The following is a 22,807-nucleotide window of genomic DNA, read 5'->3' as shown; positions in this document are numbered from 1 at the left end:
TCCTCCCTGTCTGAGGCCTTGCTGTCCTCCTCCCTGCCTGAGGCTGTCCCATCCTCCTCCCTGCCTGAGGTTGTCCCATCCTCAGATTCTGTCCCTGACTCCCATGCTTCCTGTGCCCTTGTGCTTTGGCTACCCCTTAGGACCCCCATCACCTCTTCTTCCTTCCCGGTCTCTTTGGCTCCAGACCCCTGGATCTCCTCTGCAACTGCCTCCCTGACCGTTTGCTCTAACGACCCCCTGCTGTCCCCTGCTACCTTTTGTCCATCAGCACCTACCTCCCCCTCAGGCTCCCAGTGCCAGGTCCACTCTGACTCCACCTTCCTGGCCACCTCTGGTTTTCTTTCCCTGCCCTCTTCCGCCTCCTCCTCCTGTTCCCAGGTTCTCGGTGTCTCCTCTCTGTTCACTTCCTGCTCATTGGGCCCTTGACTCTCCGGGGCTTGACTGCTATTGTCTCGACCAGCCTCAGACCCTGCCTTGGACTCCTTTCTGGCCTCTAAGTGGGCCCTTGGCTCCTGGCACCTGGCAGCCTCGGCTGCCTCCCAGACCCCAGTGTCCTGCCTGTCTGCCTGAGACCCATGGGAACTGCCTTCTTCCCAACCCCAGGTCTGTTCTGTTGCTGAACTTCCCTCCTGGCGTCTTCCAGCCTCCCCGGGCCCTCTCAGCCCTCCAGCCTCCTGATTTGGGCTGCCTCCAAGGCCCTCCAAGGCCTCCTGGGCTTCCTTCTCTTCAGGCTTCCCTGGCCTTCCTGCAGCCACCTCCCCCAGCTCCTCAGCTGCCCTCGCCTCCTTCCTCTCTGCAGTGGGGACCTCAGCTCCCATAAGGTAGGAGACAAAGAAGCTGAGGGAATCCTAGAAGAGAAGGGGGGGGAGGGGACAAAGGCATTAAGGGGAGGCCCTCTCCCCCAGCCCTCCTTCTTGGGACCCTGGCCCAGAGGAACTCGGGCCACAGAAGAGGGGTTCTGGGATCTGGGAGGGGAAAGAGAACTGGATTTGCAGAAGGAAGAAGAAAGGGCTAAATTAGGGGTAGATTGATGTGTCTATGGAGGTATGGGGATTGAAATCCAGAAACGATCAGGCTAGGAGGCTACCTGATCCTGGGAAAGGGATGTCAAGTCTGAGGAGAGTCTCAAAGGGAGGAGGGAAGGAGGTGAGGCCCCAGGGAGCAGGATGAAAGTCTCTGACATCTCTTTGCCCCTCTCACCAGTGCTCCCCGCAAGGCCTGATGCAGCCCAGGGAGACGTAGCCGGAGGAAATCCATCCTGTCTGTCTCTGTCTGTGTGTCCAGAAAGCTGACAAATGACCGTCCCCACCCACCGAGACAAGCCAGTCTTCCCCGGGGGCCCAAGATACTTCCTCTTCCCCTGTGTCTCCCTGACGCATCCCCTGTTCAGGCCCTGCCCACCCTCCGCAATGCACAGAGCAGCTTCCAGCCCTGGCTGGGAAATGGGTGTGCATCACACAGGGGACTCAGGTGCATATTTGGAGCTGAAGGGCAAGGGGGGAGGCCATAAAGAAAAACGTGGGAGCAGGAGCCCTCAGAATTGGGGACGGGGGGAGGGGGCGTGTGGCAACTGCAGCTCAAGTGACTCAGGTCTTGTATTCACACCTCAGCCATTTCCGGCTCCCCCTAAGCCACAGCCACTCTGTGAGAGGAAGCTGGGGTTTGTGGTTCCTGTTTTGCCTAGGGACAAAGAGTAGGAGTGAAGAGGGGCTGGTAAGAGCTTTGGCTTCTCATTTCAGGGTCATTAATGCTTCCTCAAAGGGAAGAAGGGGCTGGATTGGTGGCTCCAGTGCCCATTCCCTCATCCGTAGTCATTCTTGCGAAACAAAACTTGGCTAAGCTTTGTATTGTGGTTATTTGTGTCTACCTCCCACCCTCCTGTGAGTTCCTTGAAGGCACAGGCCATGTATGACATGTTGCTCAGTTTGTCCCACATGGGTAGTAGGACACCATTTTTCACTGGTTGAGCAACCTGGGAAGCAGACCAAAGGGGGCACATTTCAAAGAGCAATCTGAGGACTTGGTGGTGAGAAAGAGCTGGTAGAGGTGGGCACCAGCTGGTGGAAGCCCATAGAAGAGATTAGCAGGGGAAGGACTCACTGAAGAAAATTCAGGATGCTGCTTTACCACCTAGAGAAAGGTAAGAGAATAATCACTTCTTATTTTGGACTATGTGAAATGACTTTGATTTACACCTCTTCCCGCAATCCCCTCCCTGATCTCCACTTTCCAAATTTCCAATTAGAGGAACTAGATGAGATCACAGAATGAGACTCTTGGACCTTAGAATCGTCTGGTCTAAGCATTCTCGAGGCAGGCAGGAATTCTGCCGCAGCCTGCTGAGCCAAGCACACCTGCCTCTGGTGCTCTATTCCCTATTGTTAGGTCTCTAAGGTCAGCTTTAGGTCTAACCTAAAGGTTAGCTTTAGGGCTAACCTTGTATCATCACCAGCAACTTTCCTTTTTTTGTTTTCTCATCTGTAAAACCAGGGGTTGGACTATTTCTGTGCTATTCTTTGGTTCTGGGATAATTAGGGGAAAGTGATCTCTTTAATGCTTTGGATATTGCCAATAGACAGAAATCCTCTTAAGTGAGAGTTATCTTGATTTTCAGTTCTCAAAGCAATCTAAGGGCAACAGAGAGGAATAAGAATGCCCTGAAGCTGGCTGTCTTTGTTCCCAGCCAGAAACGGGGACTAGAGTAGCCGGGTGGCCATATTTATTTCTGGCAATTGAGGGCCGCGAAAGGAGCTGAAGCCGCTCACTGCCATGACTAGTCCTGGCACGACAGGGCCAACACCTTGAGCGCCGCTAGTTTAACGTCACGGCTCTTCTTGCTGATCCTGCCCGCTCCAGTTTTAAACCAGCGGTTCCAGGGTTCTCCCGGCCTCTCTCTGTCCCCCGCCCCGAGGCTGGGAAAGCCTGAAGCCAAGACAGAGAGAGGACCCGGAAGTTGTGGTGATCTCCAAGCACGTGATGAAAGCACCGCGGATGCTGTCACGTGACCCGCCAACCTGCGGTACCTCGGGGTCGAACTTGCAGCTGCTCTTAAAGGTACAGACCGCGGAGCCCCCTGCTTTAAAGGGGGCTGGGGCAGAGTCCCACGGGTGGGGTGTGGTGGGGGGTGCGAGGGCGCGAGATGGAGCCCCGGGGTAACGTGGTGGGTCGCCCGGCGCGAGTGCAGCGGAGAAGCCGGAGCTGGGACCTGCAGTGGGGCGTTGATCCTTCTCATCTGTCGCAGACCCTCACCCGCCCGGTCGGAGCCAATTCTGGACTCTCGCAGACTTTGAACCCTTCGCGGGACCTGAACTTGATGCCATGGGAGGCTGTGCGGGCTCGCGGCGGCGCCTTTTGGATTCCGAGGGTGCGTATTCCCGCCCACCCTCCTGAGAGTGACAGCCACTGCTCCGCGACCCACCTGATTCGGGCCTCGGGCTCTGGCTCGGCCCCGGGAGGACACCCGTGGGGCCCTCGTGCACCTGCGAGTGGGGTGGGGGTCATGCTCTCTTCTCGCTCTCTCAGGGGAGGAGACCACCCCGGAACCTCTGCCCCCGCTGCTGGACCGTCGGGGCGCCCTTTGGAGGAACATGATGGGTTTCTGGTGAGTGGCCCCAAGAGTTGAGCAGAAGTAAAAAATGGGGTGGGAAGAGTTGGGAAGCAACAGGAGGAAAAAGGGAAGAAAGAGTTGAGCTGCGAAAAGGGAGCTGCATTCACAAATATTTACTGAACCAGTTGGTTTGCCCTGAGGCAGCGTGTAAACCTCCAAGACTTCACTCATTTACTTCCCACCTTCACGTTTGGGCAAGATCCTACTACCAAATTTGTAAATACGTGGTTTTTTTAGAAGAAAACTTTAAGTCATTACTCTAGATGGGAAGCCAATGTTTTTCCTAATGCACGTTTTAATAAACGCATCCGCACTTTTTGAAAGGCCATCCATCTACCTCCTCACATCGTTCCGATATTGAGCCTTGGGAAATCCTTCTAGCGCTGATCTGAACATCGAGGGCTTCGGTGGCACACTGGGGTGGAAGTGACTTCCCATGTGACTCTGAAAGAGTCCTGTCGCCTCTCTGAGCCTCTCTGGTTGCCCGCAGCAAAATGGGAAGAATGGTGGGACCACTTCGTAGGCTTGTGAAAAGAGCACATGGAATCTCTGGCACTGGGCCCAGGTCCTTTCCCATCACTGAGTGCAGCTCTGGGAAATGAGAGTAAGCAAAAAAAGATCCTTCATGGGTCATAAAGGGCTTTGGTAGGATCTTCTTTTAATCCCCACAGACCCTGTGAGGTAGTGGGAAGGAAAACCTGTGTCCCCATTTACACATGAGTAGCCCGAGGCCACTCAAGTAGGAAGCGGCAGGCTTGGAACCTGAACACAATCCTTTGGGCTTCAAGCCCCAGGAGCTTTCTACTGTTTCACAGCGCATCAGAGACAGGGGATCAGTGGATGAGAAATGCCCCAGGAACTGAACCATGGTGGGAGCTTGGAGGAGAGAGTCGTCAAGGATGACTTTCTTCTCTTCCTGGGGGAGACGAGATGTGAACCCAAGTCTGTCATCCCAAAGCCTGTATTTCTAGCCCTAACACTGAAATGGAGATGGGGTCTGGTGAGAGAGAAGAACAAGGGAGCTGATTGAAGGCCATAGGAAGGAGAGATTTGGTGCTAGGACTGTGACTAGATTGTAAGCCTGGAAGGAGGTTAAGATCTGTTCTTATATGTCAGTTATATCTCAATAAAACGGAAGGGGAAAAAAGTCTATCCTGCTCACTCCAGGCTCCTGGGCCTTTGCAACAACTTCTCTTACGTGGTGATGCTCAGTGCTGCCCATGACATCCTTAGCCACCAGAGGGCATCTGGGAACCAGAGCCATGTAAGTGACCCTCTCTACCGCCACCACCATGTTTAGTCCTTATGGGAAGATGAGGGACTCACTCTAGAGCAGGGACCCCTTTGAAAACCTCATGGTATGGGGTGGCCAAGGGGTGGGCCAAGGGGACTAAAGTTCCCAGTCTCCCAGACCACAGAGCAGGAAGGGTTTTTAAGAATCAGTTGGTACCGGGCGCCTGGGTGGCTCAGATGGTTAAGCGTCTGCCTTCGGCTCAGGTCATGATCCCAGGGTCCTGGGATCGAGTCCCGCATCGGGCTCCCTGCTCCTTGGGAGCCTGCTTCTCCCTCTGCCTCTCTCTCTCTCTCTGTCTCTCATGAATAAATGAATAAAATCTTAAAAAAAAAAAAAAAAACAACCAGAATCAGTTGGTACCACGTATACAAACTCAGATGACGGCGTTTCTTAACCCCAGCGCTGTTCATTTTAGGCTGGAGAATTCTTTGTTGTGGGGCTTTCCTGTGCATTGTACGGTGCTTAGCAGCACCCCTGTTCTCTACCAGCAGCATACCCCCTGTTCTATAGTTGAGACAAGAATGTCTCCAGACATTGCCCAATGTTCCCTGGGGGGTATAATCACCTCCAGTTGAGACCCTCTTGTCTGTGATGAGCTGGGGGCAGGGCGGGGGGTGGGGGAGTACATGCCGAAGGAGTGCAGCCGCCACCTTGCAGATCCAACAGGGAGTTTGGTCCAAGGTCAGCTTTTCTGGAAACCCATTTTTTTTTTCCTTGGCTGAGTAGCTACAAAGACTTGATCAAATTATTTAAAAACGTTGGCATTTACATATTCGCGTGTCTACATAAAACAGTTACTTGGAATCCTCAGGTCAGGGGTTGCTCGGGTGGTCCACACATGAGCCTGGCAGGGAAACAGATGAGACCAGGCTTGGAGCCACAGGGCTTTAAAAAACTGGATGTCCTCCTAGGGGCCTAAGAGGAGTAGGGCGAAGAGGAAAGGGTCACATCGGGGGTTTGATTTAACTCCACCCTCACAGATCTCTAAGTGAAACTCCTTTCCCATTCTCAGGGGAGAGAGACCCATTTCCAGACCATAGCTCTACTGCATATACACCCAATCCCTAAAATTGAAGTGGTAACCACACCCAAGCATCCACTGGAAGAGGTCCTTATAAAATATTTATATCAGAGAAAACAAGGCACTTCGGGAGCATTACAGCTCACTCTCCTAGCTGTACATTGTTCTAGACAGAAAGTAAAAATTTAGAAGCCCAAATTTTTGAAAATGAAAGCTCCTGAATGTGTTACCCAAGTAGAGCCCATTTACGGGGCCATCTTTGGCCTTTGGGTCCTTAGTTTGAGCTTTCTACAGTAACCCCACCTCCCCGTTATGCACGTAGAGAAACTGAGGTCCCAAGAGGCCAGTGTTGACCCAAGGCCATCCCTCAAGTTAGGGCTGAGCTGGGACTGGAGCCAGGTTGTATCTCCTCTTGCCTCCCTGGGTGAAAGACTTTCCTCTGTCATCAGGTGGACCCAGACCCACCGCCCACCCCCCACAATAGCTCATCTCGATTTGACTGCAACTCTGTCTCCACGGCTGTGAGTACCCATCTGGTCCCCCCCGACCCCCGCCCCGTCCCTCAGCACCCAGCTGCGACCACCGTGATTATAATAATTAAGACCATTTCCTGAGCCTTTTCCTGCATTGGCTCATGTCAGTCCTATGAGCTAAGTGCTGTAACCACCCCCCATTTTCCAGATGAGGGACCTGAAGCTCTGGACACAAAGCTAAGGAGCAGCAGAGCTGGGGTTTGAGCTCAGATCTGTCTGACTTCAGAGCCTGTGTCTGCAGCAGGTCGACCTGGCTGGCGTCTGTCGTCCCCCGGTCACTTGGTTGGGAGGCTTGTCCCTGGGGCCGTCTGGGGTCTCACTCTGTTCTGTTCCAGGCCGTGCTCCTGGCAGATATTCTCCCCACCCTCGTCATCAAATTGCTGGCTCCTCTTGGTCTGCATCTGCTGCCGTACAGGTCTGAGTGGGGGTGGCAGGAGGAAGGTCAGGTGGGGCCTGAAGAGCGGGGAGGCCGGGAGGGCTACAGAAGTGGTGGGAGGGGTGGGGAGTTGTGGGCGGAGGCCGACCTTCCTCTTCCCTCCCAACCTCTCGCCCTCAGCCCTCGGGTTCTCGTCAGTGGGGTTTGTGCTGCTGGGAGCTTCATCCTGGTGGCCTTTTCTCATTCAGTGGGGACCAGCCTATGTGGTGAGTGTGAGGTTTTGTGTCAGGTGGGGAACCCAGAGGAACGGAAACAGAGCATTGTGGGGTAGTGTCCCCCAACTTCTGAGAGGAAAGGGATTGTTTTTGTAAGCCTCAGAAGCCTGCTGGGACTGTCACAAGTAGGAGATGGGAGATGAGGTCATTTTGGAGGATGGGTGGTGGTTGGGGTCGGGGGTGGGGGGCAGGGATAGGAAGAAATGGATGGAGTATATGGAGCTTGAGATGAGCAGAGTCACCAAGACGCCGTGACGGGGGCAGCTGAGGCGTCAAGGATGAGTTCTTGCTCCGGAGTTGATAACTGGGTAGATGGAGGTCCCGTTCCCTATGAGAGGGCATGCAGGGGGGCGGGTTGGTTCTCCTTCAGATCCGAACCCCCCCCCCCCCCGCCAGGGGATCTGTTTTTCGCTGCTCTGAGCTGATGCAGAGGAGGCCATGGCCGGACACCTCAGGGGATCGGGGCGATCGGGGAGGCCAGGTGTGGCCACTGCCATGCTTGTCCTCCCCGCAGGTGTGGTCTTGGCTAGCATCTCGTCAGGTCTGGGAGAGGTCACCTTCCTCGCGCTCACTGCCTTCTACCCCAGGTAAGCAGGCAGAGCCGGGAGCGGGGAAGAGGACCCCCCTGGTGCTGGCTTTGGTCCTTCCTCATTTCTTGTGTTCTTCTCAGGGCTGTGATCTCCTGGTGGTCCTCAGGAACCGGGGGAGCAGGGCTGTTGGGAGCATTGTCCTATCTGGGGCTCACCCAGGCTGGCCTCTCCCCGCAGCACACCCTGCTGTCCATGCTGGGTATCCCCGCCCTGCTGCTGGCCAGGTAGGCTGCCGGGGCTGGGAGGATGAGGGATTCGAGGAGAGGACTAGATCATGCTCCCGATCTTCAGGTCCCAGCAGCCTTGTTAAGAGGGGATGTGGGTTCTGGACTCAGAGAGGCCTGGTTTGAGTTTTGGAGCTGCTACCTGTTGGCCGCATACCGTGGGACACCTTTAAATGATGTGTGTGAAGCATCTGGTAGTGTGGATCCCGAGGTGATAGAAGGGGACGGGGGTGGACTTTCTTTGATTAATTTTGAGGGTATTGGAAAAAAATGTTAACTAGCCAATCAAACCTGTGATTTTACAGATTATTGCTTAGGGCAAGGCCATGTAGAGAAAGTGAATCGATTTAAAGGAAAATAATAAGCAAACAATTTATATAGGAGCAGTGTAGACATGGCTGAGTATAGACCTGGTCTCTATAGAAGAGACTGAAAGTTCTGGCCCAGCACAGGATGAACACGTAATAATCATTAGAATAACAATGACAAGGGGCGCCTGGGTGGCTCAGTCGTTAAGCGTCTGCCTTCGGCTCAGGTCATGATCCCAGTGTCCTGGGATCGAGCCCCGCATCGGGCTCCCTGCTCAGCGGGAAGCCTGCTTCTCCCTCTCCACTCCCTCCTGCTTGTGTTCCCTCTCTCGCTGTGTCTCTCTCTGTCAAAGAAAGAAAGAAAATCTTTTTAAAAAAAGAATAACAATGATAAGAAAACAGAGCTGACTTGCTTGGTGTGAGCCAGAAATCCAAACAAGGGTCCATGGGTAGAAACAACAAGGAGACAAATTTCAACTCTAAGGAAGGAAGCACCTTTCCTCAGTTAGAGCTCTCCGGCACAGGATCGGGGGGCCTGCGAGGAGTGTGGAAATGGGGGGGGGGCTGCCCTGGGAGGGAGCGGCCTCTCCAGCCTGACAGAGGCGCTTCGGTCTCATCTTCATCCCACCTGTTCCTAGCTATTTCTTTTTGCTCACATCTCCCGAGCCCCAGGACCCTGGAGGGGAGGAAGAGGCAGAGACATCAGCACGACAGCCCCTGATTGGCAGTGGGGTCCCAGAGTCGAAGCCAGGTAGGAAACCCCGGAGTCCCTCGGAGCCGTCACTCTCTCTCTGGACGGGTGTTAGCCTTTCCTCTCTATGGTGGACACAGTCCGGAGGGGAGGTGGATGGCAGTGCTGGTTATGGTAAGAACCAGCGGCATTCATCTGTTTAAGAACTACACACTGGGGCGCCTGGGTGGCTCAGTCAGTTAAGCGTCCGGCTCTTGATTGCATCTCAGGTCACCATCTCAGGGTCGTGGGATCGAGCCCCACGGTGGGCTCCACGCTAAGTGTGGAGTCTGCTTGAGATTCTCTGTCTCCCTCTCCCTCGGCGCGTCCCCCCAGTCACGTTCTCTCGCTTTCTCTCTCAAATAAATAAATCTTAAAAAAAAGAAAGACGTGCTCAGTGAGTATTTACCATGTGCTGATGATCACTGTGGGTACCGGGTGGCCGAGATGAGGAAAGGGGGCAGATTCATAAACAAGCAGCTGAATCGGAAACATGTTATTTTCGAGCCTTGGTAAGTGCTGGCCGGACATAAAGCGGGGATTGCTGCTAGGAACTGAGGGAAATAGAGAAGGGTCCCACTTAGAGGAGGTGGTCTGTGAAGGCCTTTTTGAGGAGGGGTCATTGGGCTGAACTTTGAGCGACAGGGAGTCAGGTTGCAGGCCGAGTGGACAGCAAGTGCTAAGAGCCTGCGATGGGAAGGAGCTTGGATGTTCAAGAAGCAGAAGGAAGGGGCCAGTGTGGCTCTGTTGGAGATGTGTAGCTATCAAACTGTACAAGAGCCATGGAGAGATCCCACCAGTTAATTCCTTTTTATTTTTAATTGAGGTAATATATATCTAACATGAAGTTTACCAATTTAACCATTTTTTTTAAGAGGCAGAGGGAGAGAGAAAATCTTTTTTTTTTTTTTTTTTAAGATTTTATTTATTTGACAGAGAGACAGCGAGAGAGGGAACACAAGCTGGGGGGAGTGGGAGAGGGAGAAGCAGGCTTCCTGCCGAGCAGGGAGCCCGATGTGGGGCCCGATCCCGGGACTCCAGAATCATGACCTGAGCCGAAGGCAGTCGCTTAACCAACTGAGCCACCCAGGCACCCGGAGAGAGAAAATCTTAAGCACAGAGCCCAATGCAGGGCTTGTTCTCACAACCCCGAGATCATGACATGAGCTGAAATCAAGAGTCAGACGCTCACCCGACTGAGCCACCCAGGTGCCCCTTAACCATATTTAGTTGTACAATCCCGTGGCATTTAAATGCATTCACACTAAGAGTGTGAATATGGTTGGCCCTTGCCCACCAGCACCCCTCTGCTGAGTGGGTGTGCCAACCTCACCTGCCCTTCCCTCCCTGCTCCCCTGCAGACTCCAGCTCAAGCCTCTCCCTTCAGGAAAGGTGGACTGTATTCAAGGTATGGACGGTGGCTGTGGCGACACCCCCCCCCCCCCCCGCCGTGGCCAGTGCCCACCTGCCAGCCTTCCACTTAACGTCTTCGGACTCTTCCAGGGCCTGCTGCGGTACATCGTCCCCTTGGTCCTGGTTTACTTTGCGGAGTATTTCATCAATCAGGGGCTTGTGAGTGAGAGCTGCTGGGGGGGGGGGGGGGGGGAGGAAGTAGTGGTCGAGGCAGGGGCCCCGAAGGTCTCTGACCATCTGCCCTATCTGCCCTTGGCTGCAGTTTGAGCTCCTGTTCTTCCGGAACACGTCCCTGAGTCACGCTCAGCAGTATCGCTGGTAAGAAGGGTGAGAGGCTGGGTAGCAGGACGGGCAGGGGGCTGGGAGGGCCCCTTGATGCTAGGGCCTGGGGACGGCCGGGGCCACCCTGCTGAGTAGCCACTCACAGGGGCTTCCTCCACCCTTCCTGCCCCCATCGAAGGTACCAGATGCTCTACCAGGCTGGCGTCTTTGTTTCCCGCTCTTCTCTCCACTGCTGTCGCATCCGTTTCACGTGGGTCCTGGCCCTGCTGCAGGTACCGAGCCCGGCCCTCCCTCTGTTCCCACCTTGGCTCCCAGCTTCCCAGACCCCAGGCTTCCTTCCATCGGCAGGAAGTGTTTGTTGCTTGCCGTCAGGTTCTGAGCCCAGGGAACAGGAGGCCAGCAGGCCTCTGGCTCTGTGTAAAATGTGTAAAATGTGTGGCCTCGGGAGCCTGGCAAACCTGGGTGCAAATCCCAGCTTCTGTCCTCCGTAGCTGTGTGACTTAGGGCAGGTCCCTGAACCAGCCTGAGCCGAGATCGCCTCATCTATGAATCAGGCGTGGCCAATATCTACTTCTCAGGGTCATTGTACCAAATAGAGATGAGAAGAAGTGTTTTAATCCACGAGAAGCACTTACTTAATGATTATTTCCACAAGCCTTGTGCAGAGACACAGGCTTTCAAATAATGTTTCCATGGGTTAAAAAAAAAAAAAGTACTGTTCTTTTATTCTGGATGGTTCATTATGATAAAATCAGCAATGTTGTAGCCAACAGGTTATTTACCGCAAGGCTGGTGAGCAAATGTAACTTGCCGTGGCAGAAGTATTCCAGCGTTAAGTGAACAAACACACCATTCTTGCCCACGGTCTAACCAAAGTAGCTTCACATAACCAGCCTTCATTGTTTCAAGGTCACGAGTCTATAGCCCCTGAAGGTAACTATCAAAATAAACCTTCCAGAGGTGCCTGGGTGGCTCAGTCGTTAAGCGTCTGCTTCGGCTCAGGTCATGATCCCAGGGTCCTGGGATCGAGCCCCTCGTCAGGCTCCCTGCTTTAAAAAAAATAAATAAAATAAACCTTTCATCAGTCAAGGAAAGTCCTTTTTTTTTTTTTTTAATATTTTATTTATTGACAGCACAAGCAGGGGGAGTGGCAGGCAGAGGGAGAGGGAGAAGCAGGCTCCCCGCTGAGCAAGAAGCCCGATATGGGGCTCTATCCCAGGACCCTGGAATAAGGCAGACGCTTAACCGACTGAGCCACCCAGGTGCCCCAGGAAAGTCCTTTTTAATAAACTGATGGCAGTTCTAGGATAAGATACAGACCTAAGTGTAGGTTGCACCTGAGTGTTATGACAGCGCCCTGTGAATGTCCTTGAGCTTTCTTCCTTCTATATCTGAGCAGTGCTGCCAGCCCAGGGCCTTGTACCCCCAAAGCCCCAAATCGTTGTGTCAACAATTCTGAACTCGGGGTTCTTTGTTAGATGCCACTGAAATGGGGAGCTTAGGATTTTTGCTGTGATTTTAACCAAGGCTGCTCCATAGAATTAGCAGCTTATAATCGTTACAGAAAGAAGTCCATTACAGAAAGTGTCTGGCCTCATGCTACAGACTGAAGCCTTGGCAGAGTGTCGCCAGTCACGTTAGCGTCACTGGGATGTGTTTTCTTAAGTGCAGATCTCTGAGCTCACCTCACACTTAATGAATTAGAACGTTCGAGGGCAAGGCCTATGTGGGGCACGAGATGCCCAGGTGATCTGTGTGTACATCAAGCGTGTGAACCGCCATGGCGGCCTCCACACTGGGGAGGCAACCCTGTGCGCTCAGGTCTGGGACACTGGGGTCCTCTGAAGGACTGGGGCACAGAGGAGGGACCTACTCCCATGGGTGGGGTCAGAGAGTCCTCCTTAAAGACATGAGAATGCCTTAGCCAGAGTTTCTCCACCTCTGCCCTGTTGACATTTGGGGTTGGATCATTCTTTGTTGTGGGGCTGTCCCGTGCACCGCAGAATTGAGCAGCATCCATGGCCTCTACCCACTCCCTCCCCACTTGCTACAGCCAGGAACATCTGTAGACATTGCCAGGTGTCCCCTGGGTGGCAAAAATCACACCCAGTTGAGAACTGCTCATCAACACCCATAGTCTCAGTCTGGTAAAATGGCGGGAGAGGGGTGGGCCTCTCTCTTCAGGGAGCCCTTGGGAGGAGGCATGAGAGCCCAGGGGAGGGGTCCTGATCCAAGCTGAGCTGCAAACAGTGGTGACCAGGAGATCCCAAGTGAGGGAAGGGGAATAGCGTTCCAGGAGCGACATGAGCCAAGGCGAGGTTGGGAGAGAGACCTACAACGTCTAGGGTGCTGGGACAGGATAGGGAGAAGGCCTACCCCAGATCCCAGGGTCTGGTAGGCCAGCTGGGTGCTGGGATTTGATCCAGCTCTGTCAGCCCTCTCCCCAGCATCTCCCAGAACCAGGGGCCACTGGATGGGATCACAGCCTCTGGTCCCGGGCTCAGCCTTCCCCTCCACCTGCATCCCCAGTGCCTCAACCTGGCCTTCCTGCTGGTGGACGTGTGGTTGAGCTTCCTTCCCAGCATCTACCTCGTCTTCCTGATCATTCTGTATGAGGGGCTCCTCGGAGGTGCTGCCTACGTGAACACCTTCCACAACATCGCCCTGAAGGTCAGCGCCAGCTGGGCGAGGGCGCGGGGGGCCTCTCTGGGGAAGGCCTGGGCCGGGGCGGCTAGGACTGAAGCCTCACCCCTGCTTCCTGCCCTCTGCAGACAAGTGATGAGCACCGGGAATTTGCCATGGCAGCTGCCTGTATCTCCGACACTCTGGGAATCTCCCTGTCAGGGCTCCTGGCCCTGCCTCTACACGACTTCCTTTGTCACCTGTCTTGACGTTCTGGCTTCTTGGGACATGGGACACACTTATCTGGGCCTGCAATGACAGGCGGGCAAGCCCGAGCAAGCTCTGGCCCAGGCTTCCCTGAGCGGCGGGGTGCAGAGAAGTGCTGAGGTCCCGTTCCCCTTCGAGCGAGCCAGCAGTTTTCGCCCACTCCCAGGCTGGCCTTGGGGAGTTTCTTCATGGTGTTACGTCCTCAGAATAAATGCCTATTTTATCAATTTTATCAATGGACTCCTGTGCCATTTTTCTGCTTGAAAAAAATATTCTCTTGTTATATGAGCAATACAAACCCACTTTGGAATATAAGCAGGGGAGTTTAAAGAAAGTATTTCAGCAGATTTCTACCTAGTCTTTAAGGCTTTACTCATTCATTCATTCATTTACTGTATGACGCAATCTACATATATTTTACCCCAACACTTAAGTTTGCAAACATACAGAGAGGTTCAAAGAATTCCTACAATGAGTGCTCATGTATGCACCACCTGGGTTCTGTGGACATATCACATATGTAACACTCCATCCAAATGAGTCTCTCTGATTTGCGTATTTCAAAGTAGGAAGCTGATTTTAATACACTTCCCTCTTTTTTTAAAAGATTTTATTTTATTTTTAGAAAGATTTTGTTTATTTATTTGACAGAGAGAGAGAGCACAAGCAGAGGGAGCAGAGAGGGAGAAGCAAACTCCCCACTGAGGAGGGAGCCTGATATGGGCCTCAATCCCAGGACCCCGGGATCCTGACCAGAACCGAAGGCAGACGCTTAATGACTAAGCCACCCTTGGGGCGCCTGGGTGGCTCAGTTGGTTAAGCGACTGCCTTCGGCTCAGGTCATGATCGTGGAGTCCCGGGATCGAGTCCCACATCGGGCTCCCTGCTCAGCGGGGAGTCTGCCTCTCCCTCTGACCCTCCTCCCTCTCATGCTCTCTGTCTCTCATCCTCTCTCAAATAAATAAATAAAAATCTATAAAAAAAAAAAATGACTAAGCCACCCAGGTGCCCCAAGATTTTATTTTTAAGTACATCCAACATTGGGCTCAAACCTACATCCAAAATTGGGCTCAAACCTACATCCAACATTGGGCTCAAACCTACAACCCCACAATCAAGAGAATCATGCTCCACCAACTGAGCCAGCCGGGTGCCCCTAGTCACTTCCCTCTAAACGCTTCAGCATGTGCATTAACCAGAATCTGGTATTTTTGTACAGTCCTTTTTTTTTGGTACAATTTTTATACAGTAAAATGCACAAGTCATTATAGATTCTTAAAGTAACTAATGCTGGTTTAGCAGTGTTTCCCATACTCCAATGTTTGCCATGTCTGTGCATGAAAGTACTTTTATTCACTTAATATTTTCATTAAATGACTTTTAATATAAATTTTTTAAAGGACACTTAATGCTACTATTGAAGTCATGGGTTTGAAATGCTAGTTACGTATTCTTCTTTCTACAACCCATAAGAATAAATGCAGACAGTTCCTGACTTATGATGATTTTGACTTACGATTTTTCAACATTACAGTGGTGTGAAAGCGATAGCCATTCAGTAGAAATTAGCAGCTTATAATCGTTACAGAAAGAATTCCATTACAGAAAGTGTCTGGCCTCATGCTACAGACAGAAGCCTTGGCAGAGTGTTCATCCTAGTTCATCCTAAAATTCATAAAACATTATCGAAAATTTGAATTTTGAATTTTGATCTTTTCCTGGGCTGGCGATATGTGCTATCCTCACTTGTGATGCTGGGTAATGGCAACCGATCACAGCTCCCAGTCAGCCCCGCGACCACCAGGGTCAACAACGGACACACAACCCTTCTGCAGCCCTACAACCAGTACAATATTGAATCAATTACATGAGATATTCCACATTCTGTTGTAAAATAGACTGTGTTTGCTGACTTTGCCCAACTGCAGGCAGATGTAAGTGTTCTGAGCACATTTAAGGGAAGCTAGGCTAAGCAATGATGTTCGGTAGGTTAGGTGTACTACATGCATTTTCGACTTAAGATAGTTTCAACTTACGATGGGTTTATCAGGACATAACCCTGTCATAAGTTGGGGAAGATCAGTACATACCCTTTGGAGCTCAAAGTGAACATCCATGTACGCTCTGAGACTATCCCTGATATCACTACCACTGATGTTTGTGGCCCACGCTCAGGGAAATGCTGACATGGTGGTTAATAGCATGGGCTTTGCAGGCAGAGAAACCTGGCCTTCAGGTCCCAGCTCTGCCATTCATGAATTCATGATCTCAGGCAATTATCTTCACCTTTCTGCACCTCAGTTTACTCGTCGGTCAAATGGGGGTAACCGTAGTACCAACACGTCATAAGGTGGTTGTGGAAACTACATGAGCTCTTGGGAAGGCATGGTCAGCAATCAGTAGATGTTAGCTTTGTCCATGCTATGGCTGGAATCCTGCCTTTATTTTTATACTGCATTATGCCAATGGTTCTCAAACTTGAGTGTGCCCCAGAGGGCTGGTGAAAATACAGATTTCTGGGCCCACCGCCAGGGCTGTAACTGAGGAATTGTGGGGTGGGGATCGAGAATATGCTTTCCTATCATACACCCAGATGATACTGCTGCTGCTATTCTTGGGACCACACTTTGAGAATTACTGAATTATGCTTTTCCTTTTTAAGACATTCTTTATATAAAGGGACTTGTATCTAGGATACATAAAGAACTCTTACAACTAAAAAAAAAAATCTTGGGGAACCCCCCCAACACTGGGCCCAACTTCATTCTTTTGCATGTAGATACCCAGTTGTCCCAGCACCATTTGTTGCAAAGACTCCCTATAGATATGTTTTAGAAAATCAGCTGTTGAAAAAAAAAAAAAGTAAAAAATCAGTTGTTGAAAATCAGTTGACTGCAAATGTGGGGATTTATTTCTGGACTCTCAGTTCAGTTCCATTGATCTACATGTTTATTCTTATGCTAGTACAACACTGTCTTGATTCCTGTGGTTTTGTACTGAGTTTTTGAAATTGGGAAGTGTGAACCCTCCAACTTTGTTCTTTTTCGATAATGTTTTATGAATTTTAGGATGAACTTGTCAATTTCTACAAAGAAGCCAGTTGCAATTTTGATAGGGATTGCGTTGAACCTGTAGACCAGTTTTGGAAGTACTGCCAACTTAACATTAACTCTTTTGATCCATGAACATGGGATGTCTTTCCTCTTATTTAGATCTTTATTTTCTTCCAAGAATGCTTTCTAGTTTCAGAGTATACATTTTGCACTTCTTTTGTTAAATTTATTTCTAATCATTTTATTCTTTTTGGTGCTTTTGTAAGTGAAATTGTTTTGTTTTGGGGGGGGTGGGTAAGGGCAGAGGGAGAAGGAGAAAGAGAATCTTAAGCTGGCTCCATGTCCAACGTGGAGCCTGACGTGGGGTCTCGATCTGAGATCATGACCTGAGCCAAAATCAAGAGTCAGACACTTAACTGACTGAGCAGCCCAGGCATCCCAGTGGAATTGTTTTCTTAATTTCCTTTTTGGATTGGCCTTTATAAATGTATAAAAATACCAATTGCTTTTTGTCTATTGACCTTTTACCCTCCAACCTTGCCAAACTCATTATTATTTCCAATAGGTTTTTGGTAAATTCCATAGGATTTTCTATATACAAGTTCTGTCCTCTGCAAACCTATCTAACCTAGATGTCTTTTATTTGACTTTTTTGCTGAATTGCCTTAGCTAGAACCTCTAGTACAACACTGAGTAGAAGTTGTGAGAGTAGACTTCCTTGTCTTGTTCCTGATTTTAGGGGAAAGGCTTTCATCATTAAGTATGATGTTAGCTGTGGATTTTTTGTAGATGTCCTATATATCATATTGAGGAAGTTCCCTTCTGTTCCTAGTTTGTAATGTGTTTTTATCATGAAGATGTTTTGCATGTTGTCAAATCCTTTTTTTTTTTTGCATCTATTGAGATGATCATGTGGTTTTTGTCTTTTATTTTATTGACATGGTGCCTTACATTAATTCATTTTCATATGCTAACCCAACTTTGCATTCCTAATAAATCTCACTCGGTCATGGTTTGTGTATTAAATTTTCTAGTATTTTGTTGAGGATCTTTGTGCCTCTAGAGATACTGGTCTGAAGTTTTCTCAGGTCACTTTTTGTCTGGTTTTGGTATCAGGGTAATGCTGACCTCATAGAATGAGTTGGGAAGTAGTCCCTCTTCTATTTTTTGAAAGAGTTTGTGAAGAACTGGTGTTAATTCTTTAAGTAGTTGCAGAATTATTAACCAGTGGAACCATCTGGACCTGGGCTTTTCTCTGCGGGTAGTTTTTGCTACGTGTGGTTTTTAAGCATTTGAAATGTGGCTAGTGTGCTGAGAAACTGGACTTTTAATTTCATTTAATATATGACAAGTTACAGATGACTATTGTTGACCATATTGGACAGAACAGGTCTTGGACGGTGGTTCTCAGTGGGGTGGCACTGCCCCCTATGGTCATTTTGGAAGTTTGTGGGGGTTTTGAATTTCACTATGAAATGACGGCATCGCCCTTACAGGGTGAGGGCCAATTTTCTATGCCTGAGTGGCTTCTCGGTGTCCCCACCAGACATCTAACAATATGGGCCGGGAATCTAACTTCATTTTACATGTGAATTCAAGATATATCTTGCTTGCTTTTATTTTTTTTAAAGATTTTATTTATTTGTCAGAGAGAGAGAGAGAGAGAGAAAGCACAAGCAGGGGGAGCGGCAGGCAGAGGGAGCAGCAGGCTTCCTGCTGAGCAAGGAGCCCGATGCGGGACTTGATCCCAGGACCCTGAGATCATGACCTGAGCTGAAGGCAGATGCTTAACCAACTGAGCCACCCAGGCGTCCCTCTTGCTTGCTTTTAACATACACTGAACTTTCCAGGAATTCAACTATTACGTACATTGAAAGAAGATTGTGTTTTGTTTTGTTTTGATCTTAACCAAGAGCTGTTCACTGTATTTGGAAAATCCCTTCACTGAAGGCAACACTCATAGTAAAACCTATTGTTTTTTGGCTGCCATTGTAGCTGCCTTGTTCACTGTGATTCTAAATACATGTAAAAAGGCTGAGTATATATACACATACCTCTTTCAAAATATCAAATATAAAGAAAAAAGTTCAACATCTGTTCATATTACAATTGTCTTCTCATAAATCCAAACTACGTCATTGCAAGTAGCTGCAAATCTCTATTTCTTTATATTTCCTAGGGAAATCACACCTTAGAATTTACATATTTAAGTACATGTTTGTTTTTCAAAGATTTTATTTATTTATTTGAGAGAGAGAGAGCACGAACATGGGGGGAGGGGCAGAGGGGAGAGGGAAAAGCGGACTCCCCACTGAGCAGGGAGCTCGAACCCTGGACCCCGGGATCATGACCTGAGCCGAAGGCAGACACTTAACTGACTGAGCCACCCAGGTGCCCAGTACATGTTTTAAATAAAGAATATTTTCTTTTTTTTCCTTTATAAATACAGTTAGAATATAGCAGTATTTACTGAAGCTGAATATACACTTACTCTATGGTCTAGCTATCTCACCCAAGAAGATAACTATTTATGTCCACAAAAAGACTGGTATAAAAATGTTGATAAAAGCTTTATTCACAATAGCCCCAGGCTGGGCACCACCCAAGTCAACAGGAGAGTTAATACATTATGGCATAGTTACATGATTAAAGAGTATTCAGCAATCATAAGAGGAGGAACTACCAGTTCGTGTAACAACATGGGTGAATCTCACAGGCTTCTGAAAGAGGCCAGACACAAAAAAGGAAATACATTATAACTCTATGTATCCGAATCTCGAGAATAGGCAAAACTAACAGATGATGGTACAAGTGAAAACAGTTGGTATGCTTTGCTGTCTGTATGTTACCTTTCCTTTCAATAGCAATCAAAACAGCAACATATGATTGAACCCAAACTGCATGAAATGCACTGAGGGAGATACTAAGATGTGTAAAGATACTATCCCTGTCTTCAAGGAGCTCGGGGGCTATTTGGGAAAATAAAACACACACAGAGTAAAAAAAAAAAAAATTTGTGTGTGTCGGAAGGTTATATTATCTACGAATTTCATAAAGTGTCTCAAGATATTTGTTTTAAAAATGGGGCACTGGATCACCCAGCCACCCCATCCCTCCCACCCCCCACCACTCCAGCAACCCTCAGTTTGTTTCCTGAGATTAAGAATTCCTCATATCAATGAGGTCATATGATACATGTCTTTCTCTGATTGACTTATTTCACTCAGCATAACACCCTCCAGTTCCATCCACATCGTTGCAAATGGCAAGATTTCATTCCTTTTGATGGCTGCGTAATAATCACAGATCTGTACCTCTGAAACAAATAATACAACATATGTTTAAAAAAAAAAAAGAAGAAGCTAGCAGGAGGGAAGAATGAAGGGGGGGAGTCGGAGGGGGAGATGAACCATGAGACACGATGGACTCTGAGAAACAAACTGAGGGTTCTAGAGGGGAGGGGGGTGGAGGGAGGGGTTAGCCTGGTGATGGGTATTAAAGAGGGCACGTTCTGCATGGAGCACTCGGTGTTGTACGCAAACAATGAATCATGGAACACTACATCAAAAACTAATGATGTAATGTATGGTGATTAACATAATAATAATTAAAAAAAAGGGGCACTGGATCTACCAGAACTGAGGCCTCCGTGGCTGGAGTTGAGTGAAGAAGAGAGAGCATGGTACCTAGGATTTAGTCGCAGAGACGAGTCCTAATTCCACCCTTCTCCTTCCCCCATGCTCGGTCCTCTGCCTCCTCCCAGTCCACTCCCCTCTTACAATGACAATGTATCCCGCTTTGGTCAACATTAGAAAATAAAACAGTGTATCCAGAAGAGTCTTCTGTGGGCTTTGAATTAGAGGATCTGGTTTTGGGACCTCACTCTGTCACTAGCTCAGCCACCACGTGCTCGTTTAGAGTTGTGGTTTTCTCATCTGTAGAATGAAATTACTAGTAGCTGCTTGGCCTGCCTACCTACAAGTTTGTCATGACTTTCAAATGCCTTTATGCATTTGGAGTTGCTGTTCGAATGCCAGCAATGACTAACACCTTTCAGCTTGCTGGTTGCATGATTACAGGCATTCAGAGAGAAGCAATTGGCCAAGGGAAATGTGATGCCCACATGCACCGTAGGCACCAGACTGATCAAAGCTCTGCCAGGGTGCGCTTCCTGCTCTGGGACCATTAAGGACCCCATCAAAATCTAGGCATTAACAAAATGTACCTATTAAAACCGCCCATGTCACGCTTGGCTCCAGTTATAAAGCCTAGTTATCCTCATAAAGGAAGACATTCTCAGGTTTTCTTTACTTTGCTGCCCTCATTCCCATCCATCCTATTCACAAGACTAAGTTGTTTTAACTCAAAAAATTGTCAGGGTCTAGCTTTGAAAGAGCAAAGCTCTCAACAGTTCTGATGGCTATGAAATGATGTTTGGGTTGGAATACAGTGTAGCCGTGTGATCTTGGGCAGGTCACTTGACCTCGTAGGTGTCAACATCCTCTTCTCCAAAGGGCTGTTGTGAAGATTTAAAAGAGGCATTCTGGGGCGCCTGGGTGGCTCAGTTGGTTAGGCGACTGCCTTCGGCTCAGGTCATGATCCTGGAGTCCCTGGATCGAGTCCCGCATCGGGCTCCCTGCTCGGCGGGGAGTCTGCTTCTCCCTCTGACCCTCCCCCCTCTCATGTGCTCTCTCTCATTCTCTCTCTCTCAAATAAATAAATAAAATCTTTAAAAAAAATAAAATAAAAGAGGCATTCATCAAGAGGAGTCTCAGGAAATGCATTTTATGGTTCATGATATAATGGTACAATAGTCCGCCATTAAAAAGAATGAGACAGGTCCATATGCCTTATAAAAAGAGCTGCAAGATAGGTGAATAATGAAGTAAGACACAGAAGAGCACAAAAAGAATGCTATGATTTGTGTAACACAAAAGGTGGGGATATACATATATTCCGTCTATTGATACATCTCTCTGTATAAATATAGATACATAAAAAGATATAGATACAAGTACATACGTATACTATAAGAATTATATCAATAAGGATCTATCAGATACCTAGCTATCTATATATCCTTATTGATATAACCCATATACACACATACGCACACATGTATCTGTATCCTTTTATGTATCTTAGCTATGTATATACAGAGAAACATGTGGAAGATTAACACTGTAAACCGATAATTGTGTTTGCCTCTGGGGAGAGAAGCTGAGGAACCTGGGGTCAGGGGTGGGAAACAGATTTCTTTTCTCCTGTATATTTTTCTGTAACATTTACATTTTGTAATGTACATTTAATTAATGTGATTATATTTTGTAATCGTGTACATGTATTAAGAGAAAGATCGGGGTGCCTGGGTGGCTCAGTCGGTTGGGCGTCTGCCTTCAGCTCAGGTCATGGTCCCAGGGTCCTGGGATCGTGCCCCGCATTGGGCTCCCTGCTCTGTGGGGAGCCTGCTTCTCCCTCTCCCACTCCCCCTGCTTGTGTTCCTTCTCTCGCTGTGTCTCTCTCTGTCAAATAAATAAAATCTTAAAAAAAAAGAGAAAGAAAGATCGTCCATGTGGAAGGGCTTGGCACACACTAATATTTTGCTGTGAAAATATTCATGGATGTACCGTGAACCTTCTTCATTAAGACCTCCATTTACCTAGGAGGTCCTGAGTGTGTTTTTAATTTTTCTTAAAAAAAAAAAAAAGCTCCATCAAATGTGACATGTATCATATAAAGTTGTAACAACACTGGGTGGATTGTGGGTACATGGATGCTCATTACAATAGTCTTTATTCTTGGGCGCCTGGATGGCTCTGTCGGTTAAGGGTCCTGGAATCGAGCCCCGTGTGTCGGGCTCCTTGTTTGGCGGGGAGCCTCCTTTTCCCTCTCCCTCTGCCTGCCGCTCTCCCTGCTTGTGCTCTCTCTCTTTTGCTAGCTCTCTCTCTGTCAAATAAATAAAATCTTTATATAAGAAAAGAATAGTCTTTATTCTTGTCTCTATGCTTGAAATTTTTATAATAAAAAATAAAATTTAAGAAGCCCACTGGGTAGTAACTGGAGGGGGATACAAGAGTGGAACTCGGGGGTGGGGGCAATCTGGTCATGTCCTGTTTTTGATGTGAGTGCTCGTTATACAGTTGTGCTTGCTTTATGGAACTCATCAAGCTGTATGCACATTATGACCTGTCACTCGTCTGAACCTATGTTAC

At 48.9% G+C, this 22,807-nt stretch overlaps 2 protein-coding genes across 3 annotated transcripts in view; one reads left to right on the top strand and one right to left on the bottom strand.

The window, feature by feature from the left end:
* The window catches only part of APOBR (apolipoprotein B receptor), a 4,132-nt gene extending 2,830 nt beyond the window's left edge, over positions 1 to 1,302 (bottom strand). The window contains exons 1-2 of the mRNA XM_044915273.1: positions 1,201 to 1,302; positions 6 to 848 (exon numbers count right to left, since the gene is read on the bottom strand). Of these exons, the coding sequence (XP_044771208.1) occupies positions 6 to 848; positions 1,201 to 1,257 (900 nt within the window). The 5' untranslated portion in view covers positions 1,258 to 1,302. The remainder of the gene's footprint in view (positions 1 to 5; positions 849 to 1,200) is intronic.
* A 1,673-nt stretch (positions 1,303 to 2,975) lies between these two features.
* CLN3 (CLN3 lysosomal/endosomal transmembrane protein, battenin) lies at positions 2,976 to 13,774 on the top strand. 2 transcript variants are annotated; one of them, XM_021700463.1, is made up of 16 exons: positions 2,976 to 3,054; positions 3,242 to 3,364; positions 3,523 to 3,601; positions 4,775 to 4,871; positions 6,372 to 6,443; positions 6,791 to 6,870; positions 7,012 to 7,097; positions 7,621 to 7,693; positions 7,777 to 7,920; positions 8,867 to 8,979; positions 10,320 to 10,366; positions 10,462 to 10,530; positions 10,634 to 10,689; positions 10,832 to 10,925; positions 13,183 to 13,323; positions 13,425 to 13,774. In XM_021700463.1, exons 2-16 carry the CDS (start codon positions 3,319 to 3,321, stop codon positions 13,542 to 13,544), a joined length of 1,317 nt encoding a protein of 438 aa, XP_021556138.1. In that variant the 5' UTR covers positions 2,976 to 3,054; positions 3,242 to 3,318; the 3' UTR covers positions 13,545 to 13,774. The 2 variants fall into 2 exon arrangements, with proteins under 2 accessions (XP_021556138.1, XP_021556137.1); XM_021700462.1 differs by having other exon boundaries at positions 6,791 to 7,097.
* The last annotated feature ends 9,033 nt before the right edge of the window (positions 13,775 to 22,807 follow it).

This window comes from Neomonachus schauinslandi, chromosome 5 (assembly GCF_002201575.2).
Source record: "Neomonachus schauinslandi chromosome 5, ASM220157v2, whole genome shotgun sequence".
NCBI classification, from domain to species: Eukaryota; Metazoa; Chordata; class Mammalia; order Carnivora; family Phocidae; genus Neomonachus; species Neomonachus schauinslandi.
Note: the sequence above shows the minus strand (reverse complement) of the source record. Positions and strands in the feature narration are given on the sequence as shown.